At 47.4% G+C, this 21,430-nt stretch overlaps 1 protein-coding gene across 1 annotated transcript in view; it reads left to right on the top strand.

Annotated features, from left to right (window-relative positions):
- The first annotated feature begins 1,187 nt into the window (after nt 1-1,187).
- LOC138528286 (nicotinamide N-methyltransferase-like) overlaps nt 1,188-21,430 on the top strand; it is a 63,585-nt gene continuing 43,342 nt past the window's right edge. The window contains exon 1 of the mRNA XM_069639747.1: nt 1,188-1,385. Coding sequence (XP_069495848.1) covers nt 1,238-1,385 — 148 coding nt within the window. The 5' untranslated portion in view covers nt 1,188-1,237. The remainder of the gene's footprint in view (nt 1,386-21,430) is intronic.

The raw sequence follows: 21,430 nt of genomic DNA, 5'->3' as shown, positions 1-21,430 counted from the left end.
CGGCCTCCATTTCAACTCTCGCAAATATATCAAGAGTGGGAGGCATATCAGTACGTAATGTATACATAGAATTTGTATTTAAACACTGCTTTGTAGCTTATAACAGTAGCTTCGCAAAAAATACAAGGTCGGAATAATATCAGGTGGGTGCGAGTGAGGGGCGCGAGGGGCTGGTCAGCTGTCAGTTTCTCCGCTGATCAGATGAACAGCCGAACAGTCACCACTCGCAAGAACCACTCACTTGGAAGCGTGGTGCAGGAAGGCCACGGCTTCTGGGTAATGTAGGTTTCCGAGTTGAGTGTGCAGGGCTTAGCCCTAAAATTAAAGAAAACATCAAATATAAGAGTCTATATGCACCTTAGAGTGACATACTTCAAAAGGAGTGATTAATAGTACATTTATCTGGGCCTCATTACGAGAATGGAGATAACCATGCCGCTTTTTGCAGCATGGCAGGCCCCATTCCGGGTACCGGGTCCGGGTACCCTGAATGGGGAAATATCAGGCCATTTCGACCTTGGAGGGCCCGGTATTTCCCCATTCAGGGAATCCGGACCTGGTATATCCCCATTCCCATTTGAGCCCCCATAGGGCTCAATGGGAATGGTTTTACCAGGCGTCCTTAGCGGGTCCCGCGAGGAGACCTCGTAATGAGGCGATAGGGGTTTAACGGGGCCGGCAGCTCTACCGGCCCTCTTTACCCCCTACCGCCTTCCTTGTAATGAGGCTCTCTGTGATGGCCCGTACCAAGCTGTTGATGTAGTGATGTTTTGAAGATGAAATCAGCATGTAGCCAAAAGCACAGGGGGGTCCTCCAGCCGAACAGTCACCACTCGCAGGAACCACTCACTTGGAAGCACGCACCTCTCATATATCTTTTAGGCATTTAACTGAAGATAATATCTAGACTGCAAAGACGTCTCCTGAGAGAAACAGATTAAAACTGTTTAAATATGCAAATCAGTTGTCTAAAAATAAGCACCAATCGGCATTGTGTTTGAGTCTCCATGTTTGATCAAACAGAGCAAAGAAAAGCACCAAAGTGTAAACATTATAAACTAAAAGCCCAGCACATGATGGGGGGAGGAGATATGGCTGAAAGCTCAGCACATGATGGGAAGGAGATATGGTAATTAGATTTCAAGGCACTTTATCCGTTCGTGATTGAGTGGCTTTGGGAGATGTTTTACTTACAGGCAGGAGAGGCAGACGAAAGAGACAATCCGAAAAAGTGAACATGGCATCATGTTCAGCCAGGTGCATGCTGTATGAGAAATATTATAAAACAGAACATATTCTGGTAACATATTTCCATAAAGACTGTGACTTTCTGGAAGATTCCCAGAGGCAGATATTGACTCAGCTGTTCAGGTTCTTCTCTTCAGGTAATTGCATCTCAGTTTTGTATTTTTCGCTGTTTGATTATTTATGCTTGACGCTGAGACATTATTTTAATGTAATGTGCCTAGATAGAAATACAAGCTAGGAATATCTTCCTGGGCAGCTGAGTTATCAAGTGGCTTGCAGGTTGTAATTACTGAACCCTCAAGCAGCAGTTTATGAGTTTCAATAGCTTGTTGATTTTTAGCGACCCTATTAATTAGTTCATTTTAGATATCTTGACACCAAGTTTCCGAAATGGCATGAGAATGTTTAGAGGGAGCCTTGCTCTCCATATCCTTAAGAACTGTAAATAGCTCCCTAGAGCTGGATTTTGCATTAAGGATTCTCTGATTGTAGGTGGTCTTTTTCAGCAAGAATAGCATGCTTTTAGTCCTTCACAGCTTGTCTGTAAACTAGCAGTAGCTCACCACTAGGAATCCTATGCCAGGCTCTTTCCACCTGTATCTTTACTTTCCAGAGTCCAATAATGCCATCATTAATCCTGGCATTTGTGCTAGTTTGTGGTTTGATCGTTTTCACTGTGACCGGGGTGAGTACATTAACTGCGCCACACTGGGCTTGTTGAATGTGTTCTGTGATATCTTTCATATTGGAACTTGACCGTATTTCTGAGGGGCCTCCTGTAACTAAGCAGGGAATTGAAAGCGAGGTCAATGTTTTCAAGTTCCTAACTTTCTGGGTTTGAGATGATGTAAGAAAAAGCTCCTGGTATCATAAACCCAACGTTAACAGAGAAATGGTCTGACTAGAGGCAATGGTCAACAGATATTGTAGAGATGTTTAGATTGTGAGACAATAGCCAGTCTAAAATATTTCCACAGATGTGAGTAGCAGAATTAAAATGCTGTTGAAGCCTGAAAGGCTTCTAAAGCATTCATTAAAGAGACTGACTTAGAGTCAGCATTGGTGTAAATCCAGAGATTAAAATCACTTAATACTAGCAAATAAGATTTCACATTGACCGTAAGAGCAGCAAAGGTTGCTCTTCAAAATAAGGCATTGATGTGGGGGGTCTATATATGACTGGAATGCTGATAGATGTGGTAGGATTCACTTTGAGTTTTACCAATATTGCCTCACAATTATCAATGAACAAGATATTAGAGAGGTGTATTTTTAGTGAGTCTCTAAAAATGAAAGCTACACTGTTACCTCTGGCAGGAGCTTGATTGGCCCTAAGGATAGTGTAGCCAACTGTTGTGGTAACCAAGGTGGCATGGGTTGTAGAGTTGGTAAGCCAAGTCTCAGTTAGCGGCAAAAAATCAATATCTAGTTCGGAAATAAAATCTGCTATTTCTACCGAGTGTGATACCAGTAATCGGGTATTTAAGAAGGACATTTTTAACATGTGATTCTGTGTAGTTATAAGTGCAGGTGTTTTGTCAGTAACTGGTGCTGTGGCTACAGTATTGTTACCATGAGAAAAGCTGGAAGAGCTTGTAGTGGCAAATACAGACAAATTAGTGGCAGCCATGCCAGCCTCGAGAGGAAGGACACGTTTCATAGAAACCAGAGTATCATCAGCATCAAGAGGTGATACCAGAATTATTTTTCAATTAAAGAAACACGTTCTGTTCCTGTTTATAGACTCAACCTTGAATGTTTGTGTAAAGTCTGAATGGATTTCGTCAAGTTGGGGGCTAAGTTATATGACTATTGTATGTACATACATTGTTGACACTTTTGAAAAAATAAAACATGGGAGGGTTTCAAGCAAACTCATGTAAGAAGCATTGGCCAGGACCTGAAAGCATGGTTTAGCAAATGTGCCCGTGTTTTATTTTTTGACAAGTGTCATAATGTAGGTACTAAAAATAGTGATATACCTTTGGTGACTGAGGTATAGCCTGTGGCCATGGGCAGTGGCCAGATTGTCCGAGTCATGGTATAAGGTCATGACCAGGACAATCTAGCTACTAGCTACTGGCCATGACCGTGAGGGACGAAAAATGGGGTTAAAGTGGCCATGTCCATCTTGGACCCGCAATGTGGTAGAGTTATTCGAAAGTGGGATAGGTTTAAAAGCAAAAAAAATGTGCTTGTGATAATATGGTCATAGGGTTCTGTTTTCGCCTTCTGCAGGCTGCCATGGAAAGGGAAGAGGGGCTCTGTACAGAGCCCCGCCTTCCCTTTCCATGGTGGCCATTTTAGAAAAGGATTTTCCTTCCTACAGCGGGACGCCAGAGGCGTTCCGCTATAGGAAGAAAATTCTATTATTTAGCACCCCGGTTTTCCACTTTGGGAACATGGGGTGCTAATGGCCTTTATCCCCCATTGCAGGGCCTGCAATGGAGGATAATGGTCCAAAGCCCTCATTATTTATTTATTTATTTATTTATAATGCGCCGAAGCCCGCAGGCATCAGGGCGCAAACAAAAACACTTCGATTGGGCCGTTAACTTGGGCTGCCGTCCCTGGCACAGGGGGTGAACGCCACATTATTCCCATTAGCATAACACAAAATGCTAATGGAAATGTTGGAAAAACATATTGAGTCTATGTACTTTACTGAGAAATGTAAAGTAGATGGAGTCTATAAGATTTATTTTTAGTTCTATGTTTTAACTGTGAAAGGTGGTTCCTAAAGGAACCTTTCTTTTGTTGTTTTTAAAAAAAGGGAAGAGGCACCAAGCACTAATATGGAGGGGCAGGTGGACGGGGAAGATGTTGCACATGTGTTACTTCTGAGGTAGGGGGCAGTGTTTCTCATGCTCCTTGATTACAGCTTCAAAAGCACTTCGAAAGTGCTTCCCCCTGCAGAGTGGTGTGTTGTGGTATATACAGAGGACTGTTGTCTTCGAAACATATGGATCAACAGCCTCTTTTATTGCTTGCAAGGTAGCTGGCTGGATTTTTTGTCCCACAGAAGTAGGCTGAATGGTTACAGTATTGGTTGAGGAGGATACTGTGAGGGAAGACAGCCTACTACTCGCTAAGGAAGGAACAATCTTTATGAGAGCATTGCAGTGGTTGGATTTGGTGTGGCGGCGCATGTAGGTGGTCCTGTATGAGTAATGTCCAGGTAGCCTGCGACTGAGTACAACGTTGCACTCAGTGCATTTAACTTTTGTAGCTTTAGCCTTTGGTACATTCCCAACAGTGGTAAAGAACGGCCTCACCCATGATTCTCTCTGTGTGCTAGAGGTAGGCACTTCCTCTACCTCATCTTCTTGGTTCTCTTCATTGTCTTTCGAAATAATGCGCTTTTTGTTGTTGTGTGGATCCTCCAGCTGGTGGTGGTGGTGGCTCTTGGGGAGGAGGGATCACAATAGCTCATGCCATTTGTAAGATATATATCAGTTTTGCAACTATTATTCCAAGTATGTGCTTTGTACTAGATGGTTAATGGATAGTGAGTAAGAATAGGTGGAGGAGCTGTGCAAGGGTGCATTTTGAGCTAGATCAGTACAAAATGCAGTTCCGAACTGTTCTCGAAGCAATGACCCGAACGCGAAGTACAAACGCGTTCATGGACACGTCATCATGCTGCACATGAGTGCATGGTCACGTGGCACTGTACAGAAGATCCACAATGAAGTCAGACGTACGCGGATGTCGACGGAAGCAAAAACTGTGGAAAAAGTATGCAGGTGTTAAGAATGATGCTAGAAGTTGAGAAATGGCAGAGTTTTAAGGTGAAACTTTGTAAATTGGACAAAAATGTTGCTATATTGTGGAAAGTATGATATAAGTAAGTTGTAGGAAAAAAGCATGCACTGGTAAAACCCCATGAAATTCACTGGAAAAACGTTGTTAAAGGGACATTATGGTTACAAGTAAAACCGAAAAACCTCAGAATTCGCCCAGTTATATTAAGGTAAGCAACCATAACTCGTGCCACCACTGTGCACCTCTAAGACTAACACCCAGGACATCAAAGAGAACATCACAAATGTCATTGATGACATCAATGATGACATCACATGTGAAGTTAATTATGATGAAAAGTCCCTACAAGGGGTTGTGTTTATAATGCTGGTAACAAGATGTCATGGGTGATTGTGTAATGTTAAACATGTAATAACTAGCTAACAATTCAAGACTTACTACACACTTGTGCTAGTACAAACAATACATATGAAGAGCCACAATGCATACACAGCAGAGGCACATACAGGGAAACTAAAGTAAGGAAGAAAGAAACAGCATCATCAGAAAATGTTAATAGCATTAAAATGTATCTTCATGTATACAAATGAATTGTGTGTTTGAGCCCTGGCTATTGCCCCATGATCGTGCACCACGAGCTGAGACCAAACCCTAAGGAAAGTACTTTAAGAACATATGACAAGGTCACCGTTTAAATATACAGCATCTTTTGAATTTTAATATTCTGACTGTCAGTGAACAAAACCACCTGTCCTAGATATGTCAGTGAACAAAAAGAAGTGGGCCAGATATGTGATGTCATCAGTGATGTCATCAATGACATGTCTCGGGAGGATAGCTCAGGGGCAACGTGCTTGCCTTGGAAGCAAGACGACACAGTGCACCACAGGTTTGATCCTCGGGTCCGCGCTTAGAAACCTATGGGTATTAAGTGCATTGTAAATAACCTATCATATCATATCTTATCATCTTTGATGTCCTGGGTGTTAGTCATAGCAGTGCACGGTGGTGGCACGAGTTATGGTTGCTTAGCTTACCATAACTGACGAATTTCTGAGGTTTTTTGGTTTTACTTGTAACCATAACGTCCCTTTAACAAAGTTTTTTCATTGAATATATATGCACCATCAGTACAAACAATACAACATACATTTACACATGCTTGTATGTGTCCAAATGCATACATTTTATGTATACATTCCACAATATTATGGATTATACCAAATAGTAAACATAACTGTACACCTTATGTAAGCAATTCAGCTCAAGGACTGAGCACAACACAGAAGAAGAAAACAAACTCTCTGAACCTAGTAAGTAATATTCCCTTCGTTTTTATTTATAATTTTTTTCCATTGGAAATAATTAGATTTTTAATCGTTTTTTAATAACAAATATTACTCATTCCATATTTCTACAAAAATGACAAACACACTTGAATGGCTCGAGGAGTACTTTGCTACAAATGACATGACCTATGAAGAATGTAATAATGGGAACAAGAAGATAAAAATGAAGACAGTTATCATGAGGAAGCAATTTTGAATAGCAACGATGGACACATAGAAACTGTTGAAACTAAAATTAATAAATTATGCACTCAGATGTCTCAATTTCAAAATCAAGTTACTGAACTGTCTAATTATTTAAGGAATCATGTGATACATAATATTGATTTTCATTGTCCCACATGTACCTGTAACCCTTTTCCTGAACAATCACCCCATTAATTGCAGGAACATTATCATAATAAATGTTTTGATTATATTTCTATCCCAAATCCTCCCAATCAGGAAAACATTCAAACTCAAAATTCCCCTATTCATGTTTCCTACTCTGCTTCCCCCATCCCAATCTGGCACACCAGCAGAGCAGACTCGTTCAAGTATTCAAGAATGCCATCTGCAATAGCCATCCCTCCTCCTCCTCCCCATGGGCCACCAGCACCACATGGAGGATCTGGACAGAGGACCAGGAGAACTGCAGCAGATGACATGCAGGAGGAAGTGGATGAAGAAGATCTAGTGGAGGAATGCCTACTACGTCGGGTGGGCAGAAGGAGTCATCGGTGTGGAGGTTTTTCACCACTGTTGGAGTACCAAAGGCTCTGGCTGCTTGGTTGCGCTGCACTGTCTGCAAAACTGTACTCTTCTATGCCCATGGGCGTTGTCCCAGCGTGTTACAAATAAATTAAAATAAAATAAAATAAGACCAATGTAACCATGAATCTCTCAGCATCCACACACGCTGCCTTTTCATAGGCATAGCCATTCCTCCACCACTTCACACAAGAAAGAAAACACTTGCTTCCCTGTGCTCCTGTACATATAAACTCCTCCTCCACAACCTAACTGGCTAATTCCTGATGTCTGTCGATTTTCGCAGCTGTTTGTGGTGTCCGCAGACCTCTTTCCATGCAGGACATTCTTAAAAGCCCTGCATAGAATGTACAGGTCTGTGGACTATTGCAGACTTCTGCGGAAACCATCGCACAGGGCAGTCCTTCTAACATTTTATCTTTTTTGTTTGAAACACTCCCTCATTGGCTACTTTCAATCAGTCGCACATACATCCACCAATCACATAATTTCATATCATATATCATATCAGCAACTGTATATGTAACCCTGTCACCTCCGTTCAACACTTCAGGTGTGCATTTCAACTCTCAGAGTATGTGCCCTGTCATTCACAGCCTCCTGCATCAAAAGCTACTGTGAAACTCTTCAACATTTCTATTTGCAGATTCAACAATATCCACATCTAGCAAGACATTGTACAGGTATGCTTATATTTCTTAAAGTACTGTTTTTCAGAACCTTCAAAATATATATTCAGGGTTGCTGCCATTTACCCTGTAATAAGCATCTCTAAAAGCATAAACTTTGTTTAAGCACTGCTATCAAATGCCATGTATTGTAACATTCTGCACCTGCTCACATTAACTGGAAGTCACTTATATGTGCTAGCCACATATTGTACTTCCTCACACCAACAGCCACGTAACAGTGTTCTACAAATGTTTTGCAACTTCATTTCTCTTATGTGTAAAAACAAATCTAAGTGATTTGGCCACGGCAGAAACTACCGTGGCCGAAAAGTTCACATGAGAAAGGTGCAAAGTACTGAAGGTTCGCACCTTTCTCATGTGAACACACATACATAATCACACCCACACACACAACACACCCATAACACACCCCCACCCACACCCTAAGCACAGCCCCACCCACACCCCCAACATAAAAAAAACCCACTTACCTTCATCTTCACGCTGGATTCCTGCAGCAGCAGTTCCCTTTCACTTCCGTGATCGAGAACCGGTGCCAGAGGGTCCTTTTCTTTTCTTTTTTTTTAAACGGAAGGTTGCATGGGTGTCCCCCACAGCCCCCGCTCACTATACCATAAAGTATAGTGAGCAGGGCGATGCGGGGGACACCCCCGCAGCCCCTGTTTTTTTGGTTTTTTAAATGGAAGGCTGTGGGGGTGTACCCCACAACCCCTGCTCACTATACCATAAAGGGGGTCATTCATAGAATTCGGCACACAAGTGGTACACGCGGCTGGCGTGCACCAAAACCCATTTCAGCGCACAGCGTATTCATGGATTTCAACATCCATGAGCAGCCATGGCGCAGAGCGGCGCAGCAACCCTGCAGCAGCGCCAGTTACGCCCCCAACCCCGCCCCATGCGCCAAAAACATCGCACAAATCCAGTACATGGCGCAAAGGCCAGTGGGCCAGCATACAGCCCCCAACCACAAAATTGCGTGTAAAAGTCCCTGCGCATCCCTCAGAATACACGTACCCCGCTCACGCTAGGCCGGAATACACGTACCCCGCTCGCGCCAGGCCAATCGCGTGTGATACTACAAGCGCACCCCTCGGAATACATGTACCCTGCTCGCGCCAGGCCAATCGCGTGTGAAACTACACGCGCACCCCTCGAATACATGTACCCCACTCGCGCTTGGCCTATCGCGTGTGAAACTACACGCGCGCCCCTCGGAATCCACGTACCCCGCTCGTGCCAGGCCTATCGCGTGTGGAACTACACACGCACCCCCGGAATACATGTACCCTGCTCACGCCAGTGAAAACACATGCAAAAAGTCCCCCCTGTGGAGTGGGCTGCCTACGGGGCATGCCCAGGGTGGATGGGCTGCCTGCGGGGTATGGGCAGGGGTGATGGGCTACCTGCGGGGCATGCCCAGGGTGGATGGGCCGTCTGCGGGGCACGCCCAAGTGGGTGGGCTGCCAGAGCATATTCCAGGGAAGCGTGTAGTTTTACATGCGATAGACCTGGCGCAAGTGGGGTATGTGTATTCTGAGGGATGCGCGTGTAGTTTCACATGCGATTGGTCTGGCGCGAACGGGGTATGTGTATTCCGAGGGGTGCACAGGGAGTTTTACACGCAATTTGGCAGTGTGGGCCCTCCCTGGTGTGGCCCTCCCGCCCTCCCCATGCCCTGCAGACAGCCCACACCACAGAGGACCACCCTACACCCCTGGGCATGCCCCGCAGGCAGCCCACGACCCCAGATCATGACCCGCGGGCAGCCCAAATGGCACCATGCACTTGGGAGCTCCGACACATGTCCCCCACCCCCAGTGATGGGCACCTGCCAGCAGGTCCCGACTCATGGCCCCCAACCCAACCCCAGTGACGGGCACCTGCCAGCTGGCCCTGACTCATGGTACAAAAAAAAGGAATACAATACAAAGGAAACTTAACAAAAAACCTACCTAATAAATAACTATTTACAAAAAGGTGGGGCATAGTCCATGCGCCCCAAAGGAAAAAACAAAGGAAAAAAAAAGAAAGGAAACCTACACCTACACAACTATTTACAAAGGAGGCAGGCTAGTCCGACGGGTCACTCTTCGATGTTCCGGGCCAGGGCATCATTGAACTCCTCTTCAATGTCGGAGAGGCGGGCCTCTCCCCTGGCCTTGAGGTCTCGCAGGCATAGAGCCATGGCCTCCTCCAACTCCCTGCGAGTTGCCTCAAGGCACTCAGCCCACCTCAATGCCCTGCGCATGGAGTTCTCCACCCTGACCATAGTGAGCTGTGCCTCTTCCGCCCGCCGCCGCTCTGCATCTATTTCCTGGCCCAACCGCTGCCACACGGAAGACACTCCCAATACAGGGTCCTCCTGCCCTCCGGCCGATGCCTGCCCCTGTGATGTTGATGGCCCAGAGCCATCATCCCTCCCACCTTGACCCTGCTGCTGCAATGCATGTGCCCTGCCTGTCGATGCCTGCACGTCCTCCTCCTGCTGGGGTCCAGTTGTTGCGGTGGCCACCCCTGCTGGACCTCCGACTCCCGACTGTGGCAGGGATGTATCCTCCACCAGCCTGGCCACTGGCTTAGGGGCAGCTACACAGGGTGGCCAGGTGATACTTGGCCAGGAAGATGGCACGGAGAATGACTGGCGCATAGGGGGTTCAGTTGAGGAGGGGGTCGCTAGAAGATCCAGCACACGGAGTAACCCAGCGCTGGTGACCTGTCTTAGTAGGCCGACGCGGTCAATGAGGTATTCAAAATGATGTGCATTGTCCTCACGAGAACCCTGCACGTCATCCCAAATACCATGTTGACGCAATGCCACCCCAGCTAGGACATGCTCAACACGGTCCTGGATTGGCACGTCCGCAGGGAGAGGAAGGCCAGTTGGTGTGAGCGCATCCCCTCCCTGAAAACGGGTCTGGACAGAGGCATCCCTGCTGGTGCCGGATGATGCAGTCACAGGATCGGGGACAGGATTACACACAGGCACGTCCGCGGTGGCCTGCGCTGCCTCCTGTCTCTGCCCCTGGACTGCACCACTAGCACCGGTGCAATCCCCCCTCCAGGCCCCGTGCGTGGGCCTTCCACGGCCTCCTCCTCAACCAAACCCACCACCAACCTGGATGACTCTGTGCCATCTTCCTCCGTAGGCCCCTGTGCGGGCTCAGCTGCCCCTTCTGCTGCCGAGGAGTCCACCTCCAACCTCAGCCTCTTGGACCTTCCCTCGGCAGCTGCGGCCGCGGCACCAGACTCCTCACTCCCCAAATAGATGTCAACCTGCGAGGGGAGCTAGGCCTTGCTGGCGGTGGGATCCCTGCCACTGTGCTCCACAGCACCGTCTCCGCCCTCTGCATCAGTTGACGCAGCAGACAGGGAGAGACAGAACACAGGCATCAGGGCACTGTACAATGGTCTGATACACACATGACAGTTGCACATGAGTGGCAGTCTCAAACTTCACTGTTGGCATCAGACTCCGCAACACACATATCATATAAACCCACACACATGTGCATATTCACAGGAAAGTTGCAGCAGGCAGGAGCATCCATACACATACAACAGCATGAACATTCAAAGGTTAGCCTGACGTCACATGCAACACGGGGCGTGCCGAACACATGCACACACACCACCAGACATACATGCATCTGTACATCTCCACCACCTGTCACAGTGCTATCATCGGCAACTATGTAACATCTGCCAATTGGGTTCCCACATGTCTGTGTCCGATGCATCCATGCGTATCACATTCGCACACATGTCAAACACACACACGCACATGTATGCTGTGCACGTACATGAAGGTGGAAGCAGCATCCATGTGTCACACCACAACCATGCCACAGTACATACACAGAAATGCTAACATGTGTGTATCCCCACATGCATTCATGCATCCTGCATTTGAACACATACACCATTGATGTGTCTCACACATGACTGGACTCACATGTGGCAGGTTCATGTCCCTGCACATACACAACCATGCAAGGGCCATTCCAGACATATGTCCAAGCTGCACACTCCTGGCAAACCTCAACATGCACTGCGTCCAATCAGTACACATTGACACTTATCGCTCGACTTCAGGCGGCTCTGCCTCTGAAGGACCTGGAGGTGGAGCACTGGGTGTATACGTTCCAGGACCCTCATCTGGTTGTTGCTAAGGCGGACCCGGCACCCCTCTGCATCCTCTGCCTCCAAGAGGCACCGGGCCTTACTGAGGGTCCTGGACCTGAAGTCCTCCCAGCGCTTCCGGACGTGTCGTATGTGGCGGGCTGCCACCCCTCCACGTTGATGGCAGCATGATGTCCTTCCAGATCCTCTTGCGTCCTTCTTTATGGGCGCGTTCTCTTCCGAAGAGGGCATCATAATGGCCCAGGACTTGCTCCACCAGCATAGCAACTTCTGCGGCACTGAAGCTGGTAGCCTTCTGCCTCTCTGGCTGGGGGTTGCCAGTGGTGTCTGATGGTGTTCCCCCCGACATGGCAACCCCTGAGGCAGGAGTGGGTGGGCAACTGTGTCCTGGGGCTGGGCTTTGGAGTGATTTTACAGCAGTCGGGAGTCTACTGTTCCAGCAGGGGTGGTCACAGCAACTGGACCACTGCAGATGGCTGATGTCCAGGCACCAAATGGCAGGGCACGTGGCCAGCAGGTAGGCAGGCAGCAGCAGATGGCAGGTGGGAGTCTGCTTGGGGATCTGGGGGGCAGGAGTATCGCCTTCTGGGCAGGAGCGTGGTCTTCTGTGTGTTGTCACGTGGCCAGCTTGATACGGAGTGATTTGGCACGTGAAAAAAGAGCACGTCAGCATGTAATTAGAGGAAAGGCCCTTAGCGCATAAGCACGTATGTGACGTAACGTGCACACGGGCGTTTCCCTGGAACGGGTTGAGGGTCCCACATGGGTTTCCGTCGCTCTGTACCTGCTTTTCATGGAAAGCGGTGCGTGTGTTTTCCAGGTGTTGGGGTTCACACGTGATTACTTCACAGCGGCTACAGTGCGTACTTCTTCTTTTGGCGTGGGTGTTGGCTACGCGTTCTTCTTCTACACGCAAGCCAGACGGTGAGTCGCACACACTATTTTTAATAATGCGGGTGTCCCTGTTAGTCGCGTACCCTTTTTTTTCCGGGCATACTACCCTGCGTGTTGATCACGTATGTGTTTGTGTTCCTGGCTGCCACAGCATACTGTGTGTGTTTTTTTACACCCACGTGGGCTACAGGGGTTGCTTATCTTTTTTTCTTGCTTTCTTGGGATGCCTGAGCATTGCGTGACATGTCATTTTTCTCCTAGGGGGCCAGAGAATGGGACATTCATCATAGCTGTATATACGTGTTTATTGTTTGCGCACACTTTTGTAATGTGCAGGGACACTACTGCCTGCCTTCGTGTGGCTGACGTGTTTAGGCCTGTGTGTGTCTTTGGCCGTGCGCGGGTTTCCCCTATTCGATTCCATGAATACGTGTGGGTCACGTGTGTGTGGGCGTTCCGTGAACATTCCAGCAGTACATCCCCAGTTACACCCTTATTTTCACGCGTTGTTCCCCATTCCGCATGTTCTGCCCTGTGTTCCGCCCCCTTTTTGGTGTGTGCGCTAACATTGTGTGCTTTCGCTGTGCGCATCGCGCATGGCGTTCTGGATGTTGCAATGACATGTGCGCCCGTGTGCGCCACGCACAAATTTTTGGCGCACATCCCGGGGAATACACGCGCAGGGCCTTCCATGAATCGCATGCTGCCATGATGGTACCGCTTGGGCTACCTCCGTGTGTGAATGTTTGAAAAACTTAGATGGTTGGGTAAAGGGTTACAGAGTTAACACTTTTGAAGGAATGACAAATCTATTTTTGTTAGAATCTATTTGTGAAGCCTGCTCTCCTAAGCTGAGACAGCACTTGGTTGACTCTAAGACATTGATCCAAAAAAGTTAGCAAAGGCTGCTAACTTGTAGGGTTGCCAACAGGGCCACTCACAAGGATTCTGGGGCAACTCAGAAGAAGGATGATGGGAAACAGCACAAGAAGGATGGCAAATAGAATTCTAATACCTCCAATCCAAAAGACGGCTCCAAACATAAGAAGGGTAAGCCACCAGGGAAACCGAATCAGGCTAGTGAAACATCTGGTGCCAAACCAGAGGGAGGTCAGCAGAGACCCCCATTTGTCAAAACATTTGGAAAATGTTATGCTTGTGGGTCTACTGACCATGAGAAAGGAGATCCCAGATGCAAGGGTAAACCTTCAGGGATCCACACTGTCTCCTTAGCTTTCTCCCCAGAGGAAGAAGTACATGTGAAAAGTGGTAATTTTCAGGTACTGGCTGAGGACCCCATTGGAGTCTCTGCCAGTGTTTCTTTAGTATACCTGGGTCTGTGGGAACAGCAGAATTTAGATGTGTATAATTCGATTCCAACACCAAAGAATATTACAAGGACAGTGTACTAGTAAATGGTCAGGAGACCCCTGCCATTAGAGACACTGGGGCCAGCATTACTGTAGTGGATGAATCTTTTTTCAAGGCTCAGGATGTTGCTAAGGTACCCAAAAGCCTCACTAAGCTTGATGGAGGCACTGTCAAAATACTTCCTAGACTATCAGCTCTCATCCAGTGGCTTATTGACTTGATTTGAACTCCACTGGTGAACTGAAACTATTTGCACTGTTTAATAAGTATATGTGAGCTATTCTACTTTCTTTTGGCCCTTTTGCCCACTTCTAAGTAACTGAACTACAGTTTTTGTTCCTATTTCAGGGGAGCTCAAACTGTCTCAAAATCTTAGAGCTTTGTATTGAAGTGTATGGGTATATAATTTTAACTTGTCTTCTACAAGTGTAATAAATTAATAAGTGTTTTTACCAAGAAACCTTGAGTATAAGTGTTTACTTGAACCATTGTGATTGAAGTCCTCTGTGTAACTACTTGTACTGCTCACATTCACTCTTGAGATAAGCCTGGCTGCTCAGCTTGCTACCAAAAACTGTGTGGTACTGTCATGATCTCTGCTTCCAAAAGATCAGGACTTGCCCGACTCCCTTGGAAGCAGACCCATAACCCCGGTTCCGAGTGCCAGCCAGTCCCAATTGGGACCTTTTGGACCTTGTCCTGGCGCCAGTGGCACCAGGCTCATAAAGATGCCCAGTCCCAGCGCTGGAAGCGCCGGGCTCATAATGCTTGGGTGGACTTACCTGCAGCAGACCATGCTGCTTACTTACCTGCCAGTTGAACCCCTGATCCTCTTCTGTTTGGGACTACTTTTCCTGTTGGGTGGGGCAGGAGCCACTCCCTAGGTTCAGAACACTGGAACTCTTCTGGAAAGCAGGAACTCTTTTCTTACCTAGGCGTGGCTGTGGAAGGAGACACCTAAGCACTACAGGAGGCTATTTAAACCACACCCGATGGATGAATCTTGCTTTGTGTTATTCTGCATTCTCTGCAGCAGAACGCTCATCGTGTCTTCTGCTTCTGATCCTGGGCCTAAGGGAACAAAGGCTTACCATCCTGGAATCCAGTCTTCAGCAGCACCTGTAAAGACAAAGAAAGAACAGGTTAGCACTACGGTCTTCAGTGGCAGCGCATCTCTTACCTGGTCCATCGGCTGTCACCAACGCCTCGCGCTGCATTCCGGCATCTGAAAGACAAAGGCTTACCTACTCTTCGCATGCTCCGGAGGTCTTCGCACTGCATTCCGGCATCTGAAAGACAAAAGCTTACCAGCTCTTCGCACGCTCCAGAGGCCTTCGGCGCTGCACCCCGCATCTGAAAGACAAAAGAAGGTGCGTTTAAAGACATTGGGCAACTTTATTACTCACGTGCCATTACTCCTTCCCACGCCGAATCCAGTGGGTATTCCAGCACCCTTCAGCTTCTCTAAAGCTCCGAACTTGTACCTGCAAGATAAAAGGGACAGTTAGTGCGCATCGTGAAGCAGGCTACAAGCGCTTACTTACGTGCTTCTAGGCGCTTCTATTCCTCACGCGGGTTCGATCCTCAACTCTCATCAGCCCGCCATCCGCCATCGCCGGAACCCTGCAAAACAAGAGATATCATTACAAAAGACTTTTAAGACATTTGAAGTGCCCAGAACTTACCGTTCGTGCAGTTAACGACGGACAGCAGTCCTCTGAGGTCAAGAGGCCTGCACCCTTATCCAGTGAAGAAACTGGTTACGGCACCCTGCCCCGAGGCAGATGGACAGCTCGGCGTTCACTTACCTAAGACATCTTACTCTTCGAGTCAGACATACAGTGCACAGAGGTCCAGCCCAAAGAGCCAACCGTGTGTTACACATCACCTTTGAAGATACGGCATTCACCCAGTCAAGACCGGCGCCTCTGCGGGAATCAGGTGAGCGTTACAGAACACAAAGCCTACCGCAAAACTCCCACCCAGGCGCTATGGAAACCTCGGATATTGACCAGCTAGTCCAGTTACTTGGGGAACTAAGAGCAGAAGTGCATGCAGCCTGTCAGGAAACGAATGCTCTAAGAAGGGAACTGATTATTTCCAAGGAACGAACAGACAATCTCGCTAGACAATTGCTACAGTCACAAGCCGGACAAACTCCTTTACCCGCATCAGGGGCAAATCTTCCTTCAACATCCTCTACGAACCCAGTGCAGATCAACCTACCTGGGAATGTACCTCTGGCTCCGCCCGAAAGATTTTCTGGTGACCCAAAGAGGTTTGCAGTATTTATTAATCAGTGCCGGTTGCACTTCTTATGCCGGCCAGCAGCCTTTCCAACTGATCAAGCTAAGGTAGCTTTCGTGCTTTCGTACCTTAGTGGCAATGCGGCAGACTGGTCGATCCCTCTAGTTAATCAAGATGATCCGGTTCTCCATGATTTTCAAGCTTTTCAGCTCAGTATGGAAAAACTGTTTGCAAGACATTCACAGGAGCAGGCCTTGGACAATGAGCTCCTTTCATTGCGACAGGTTAATCAAGACCTTTTGGCTTATATTGCGTCTTTCAACAGACTGATAGTGGAAACTCGATGGCCTGAGGACAAAAGGATTACGCTGTTTTATAGAGGTCTACGTGGAGAGCTCAAAGATGTGTTAGCCCAAGTAGTGAATCCCCCGCAAGACTGTTCGGACTATATTGACTTAGTTGTTCAAATTGACCACAGACTGCAGAACAGGAAGGCCGATCGTTCCAAGTTTGATGCTCGAGTATTTTCCAAACCACCAACTCCTACCAAAGGAGTAGACTCCGGGGAACCCATGCAAATAGGGGGCCTGAAAGGACCACTAACACAAAAGGAGCGGGAAAGGAGAAAACAGCTGCAATTATGCCTCTATTGCGGAAACTCGGGGCACTTTCTTCGAGACTGTCCGGTGAAACCAGCCAAGAAGGCAGTAGGAGCTGCAGTTACCAGGGTCACAAACTCTGAGCAGGGAAACAACCTCGCCCGACAAGAATAGAGGTCCTCTTGCCGAGCGTTAAAACCAGTTCAGTGACCTCGCATTTCGTGATACCTATGGTCCTCATTAGCCCTGAACATCCGGATCGATTACATGCGATTGAAGCTTACGTCGACAGCGGTGCCATCGGCAATTATGTGGATCATGAAATGGTTTTGAGGATGAATCTGACTCTTTGTCCAAAGGCTGTAAAGGACGTCATTACTACGGTGGATGGTACGGAGATAGCCTCCGGACCAGTAACGCATACCACCCAAGAAGTGACGCTAGTAAGTCAAGATGGACACCATGAGAAGATCGTGTTCGATGTGATCAAGGCCCCTCAGTTCCAGATCATTCTAGGAATTCCTTGGTTAGAGAAGCACAATCCTCAGATCGATTGGCGAGCAAGAACGGTTCAGTTTCCAGAATGTGTCTCTACTTGTCACCCTCGACCTGGTGTTGCACTGGCAGCAATTTCCTCGGAGGCTCCCCAGTTACCTCCTGAATACCTAGAATTCCAAGATGTTTTCCGGAAGGATCAGGCTAACTCTCTACCTCCTCATAGGTCTTATGACTGCCAGATAGACCTGATACCTGGATCTACTCCTCCTTGTAGTAGAATTTATGCCCTCACCGAGCCTGAGAATCTTCACCTCCGACAATACCTGGATCAATACCTAGCAAATGGGTTTATTCGTCCTTCCAAGTCCCCTGCTTCCTCAGCTTTGTTCTTCGTTCCAAAAAAAGAAGGGGACCTTAGAACTTGTATAGATTATCGCGTCCTGAACCAGATCACCGTTAAGAATAGATATCCGTTACCTTTGATCCCTGAACTCCTGGACCAAGTCAGAAAAGCATGCATATATACAAAGCTGGATCTTAGAGGAGCCTACCACTTGGTACGAGTAAAAGAGGGTGATGAATGGAAGACGGCCTTCCGCACCAAGTATGGGCTATTTGAATATCAGGTCATGCCCTTCGGACTTTGCAATGCCCCGGCCGCCTTTCAGTATTTTATGAACGATGTCCTCAGAGAGCTCATAGATGTGTGTGTTGTTGTTTACATTGACGACATCCTCGTTTATTCTTCATCGGAAACTGAACATCGGAAACACGTGAAAATGGTCCTCGAGAGATTGCGTCAACACAAACTTTTCGCTAAGTTGGAAAAATGTGTTTTCAACGTGACTGAAGTTGAATTCTTGGGATTCATATTATCACCTAGCGGAGTGCGTATGGATTCAAAGAAGGTTGATGCAATTCTCAAATGGCCATCGCCATCCTCCGTAAAAGGTGTTCAAAGCATGTTAGGCTTCGCTAACTTTTACCTCAGGTTTATCCCCGAATTCTCTCGAATAGTCCAGCCCATCACCGCCTTGTTAAAGAAAAACAAACGTTTTGAATGGTCTACCGAGGCGGAACAAGCTTTCCAGAATTTGAAGACTAGATTTATCTCTGCACCGATCTTAAAACATCCTCGCCCAGAACTCCCCTACATCGTTGATACTGATGCTTCGAGCCTTGCCATGGGGGCAGTTCTATCACAAAAGGACCCAGTAACCAATCAGTTGCATCCCGTGGCATTTTGGTCCCGCAGATTCTCGCCTCCTGAAATCAATTACACTATTACTGATAAGGAACTTCTAGCTATCAAGTCCGCCTTTAAGGCTTGGCGGCATTATCTTCTGGGGGCCCGACACACCGTTACTGTGATTACAGATCACCGAAACCTGCAATATTTGAAAACCTCAAAAGCTCAATCCTCTAGGCAACTCCGTTGGGCACTATTCTTTGCCGAGTTTGACTTCATAATTACCTATCGACCTGGTACAAAAAACGGTAAAGCTGATGCCCTTTCTCGGATGGGAGTGGAAGAACATTTGATCAATCCTAAACCTGTACCTATCATTCCCGAACAAAGAATTCTAGGTGTAATCGCCACACAATCCATAGAGGAAGTTAAGGATAAAGCCAGGCTACTGGTAACTCAGCAGACATACAGAATTGGCATCTGCAGGGAAAGGACTTTACGGTGAAGGACAACCTATTATATTTCCAAGAACGGTTATACCTGCCCAGCACAGATTTACAGAAAAAGGTAATCTCTTGTTATCACGATTCTTTAATGGAAGGACATCCCGGTATGACCAAGACCTCGGAAAAGATCAAGCGCTACTTCTGGTGGCAGTCTTGGAAAAAAGATATCAGAGACTTTATAATGTCCTGTGGAGTATGCGCCCAAAACAAGAGTCAAAAGGAAAAACCAGCCGGCCTCTTACGCCCTATTGACATCCCGCCTCGCCCTTGGCATACGCTTTCTATGGACTTCATCACCGATCTACCTCCATGCTCCGGATACAATACGATCCTAGTAATCGTGGACCTATTCTCCAAGATGGCGCATTTCATTCCACTCAAAGGCTTACCAACAGCAGCAACTCTGGCCCGAGAATTTCTCGAAAACATCGTCCGACTGCACGGTTTTCCTTCAGTTCTAATTTCGGATCGAGGTAGTCAATTTATTTCTCATTTTTGGCGAAGTTGCTGTCGGTCGGCTCAAATTGATGTGAGACTTTCGACCAGCCACCACCCTCAAACCGACGGACAAACCGAGAGGACCAATCAAACTCTGGAACAGTATTTGCGCTGCATGCTACAACAAACTGAAAAAACTTGGAAAGATATCCTTTGGATAGCCGAATATGCCTACAATAACTCTGTCCACTCGGGAGCTGGGAAGACCCCGTTTTTTCTTTTATACGGTAGTCACCCTCGAACCTCGGAGTTGGATCCACTCCAAGATCTTGGAACACCAGCAGTAGACCACTTGCATTCTACAATCACCCAAGCCTTTAAGGAAGCCGTTTCTCACCTTCAAAGGGCTAAAGAACAATACAAGAAAGTAGCAGACCAACATCGGAAGGAAGCCCCCCAATATCAAGTAGGAGATCAAGTCTGGTTATCCACCAAATATCTACCTCTAAAAGGACCACGCACATTCAACCCAAGATACCTTGGTCCCTATTCCATCACTACCATAGTAAATCCAGTAGCGGTCAAGTTGGACTTGCCCCTCACATGAAGATACATCCGGTCTTCCACGTCTCTCTATTAAAACCCGTGCAACGTCAAACCCGACTAACTACATCTCCAAAACCTATTCTAGTTGATGGAGAACTCGAGTTTGAAGTCAAAAGCATCCTGGATTCCAAGATCTCCAAATCTAAACTATTTTACCTGATTGACTGGAAAGGCTACGGTCCCCAAGAAAGATCCTGGGAACCTGCAGAATATGTCCACGCGCCTCGTCTAATCAAAAGATTTCATCGAACATTTCCTAACAAGCCCAAACCCCCGGAGAATCCCGGTTTGGGAGGGGCCTTGAGGGGGGGTGCTGTCATGATCTCTGCTTCCAAAAGATCAGGACTTGCCCGACTCCCTTGGAAGAAGACCCATATCCCCGGTTCCGAGTGCCAGCCAGTCCCAATTGGGACCTTTTGGACCCTGTCCTGGCGCCAGTGGCACCAGGCTCATAAAGATGCCCAGTCCCAGCGCTGGAAGCGCCGGGCTCATAATGCTTGGGTGGACTTACCTGCAGCAGACCATGCTGCTTACTTACCTGCCAGTTGAACCCCTGATCCTCTTCTGTTTGGGACTACTTTTCCTGTTGGGTGGGGCAGGAGCCACTCCCTAGGTTCAGAACACTGGAACTCTTCTGGAAAGCAGGAACTCTTTTCTTACCTAGGCGTGGCTGTGGAAGGAGACACCTAAGCACTACAGGAGGCTATTTAAACCACACCCGATGGATGAATCTTGCTTTGTGTTATTCTGCATTCTCTGCAGCAGAACGCTCATCGTGTCTTCTGCTTCTGATCCTGGGCCTAAGGGATCAAAGGCTTACCATCCTGGAATCCAGTCTTCAGCAGCACCTGTAAAGACAAAGAAAGAACAGGTTAGCACTACGGTCTTCAGTGGCAGAGCATCTCTTACCTGGTCCATCGGCTGTCACCAACGCCTCGCGCTGCATTCCGGCATCTGAAAGACAAAGGCTTACCTACTCTTCGCATGCTCCGGAGGTCTTCGCACTGCATTCCGGCATCTGAAAGACAAAAGCTTACCAGCTCTTCGCACGCTCCGGAGGCCTTCGGCGCTGCACCCCGCATCTGAAAGACAAAAGAAGGTGCGTTTAAAGACATTGGGCAACTTTATTACTCAC

Source organism: Ambystoma mexicanum, chromosome 7q (assembly GCF_040938575.1).
Source record: "Ambystoma mexicanum isolate Mex_15411 chromosome 7q, UKY_AmexF1_1, whole genome shotgun sequence".
Taxonomy (NCBI): Eukaryota; Metazoa; Chordata; class Amphibia; order Caudata; family Ambystomatidae; genus Ambystoma; species Ambystoma mexicanum.
This window is presented reverse-complemented; position numbering and strand designations above follow the sequence as displayed.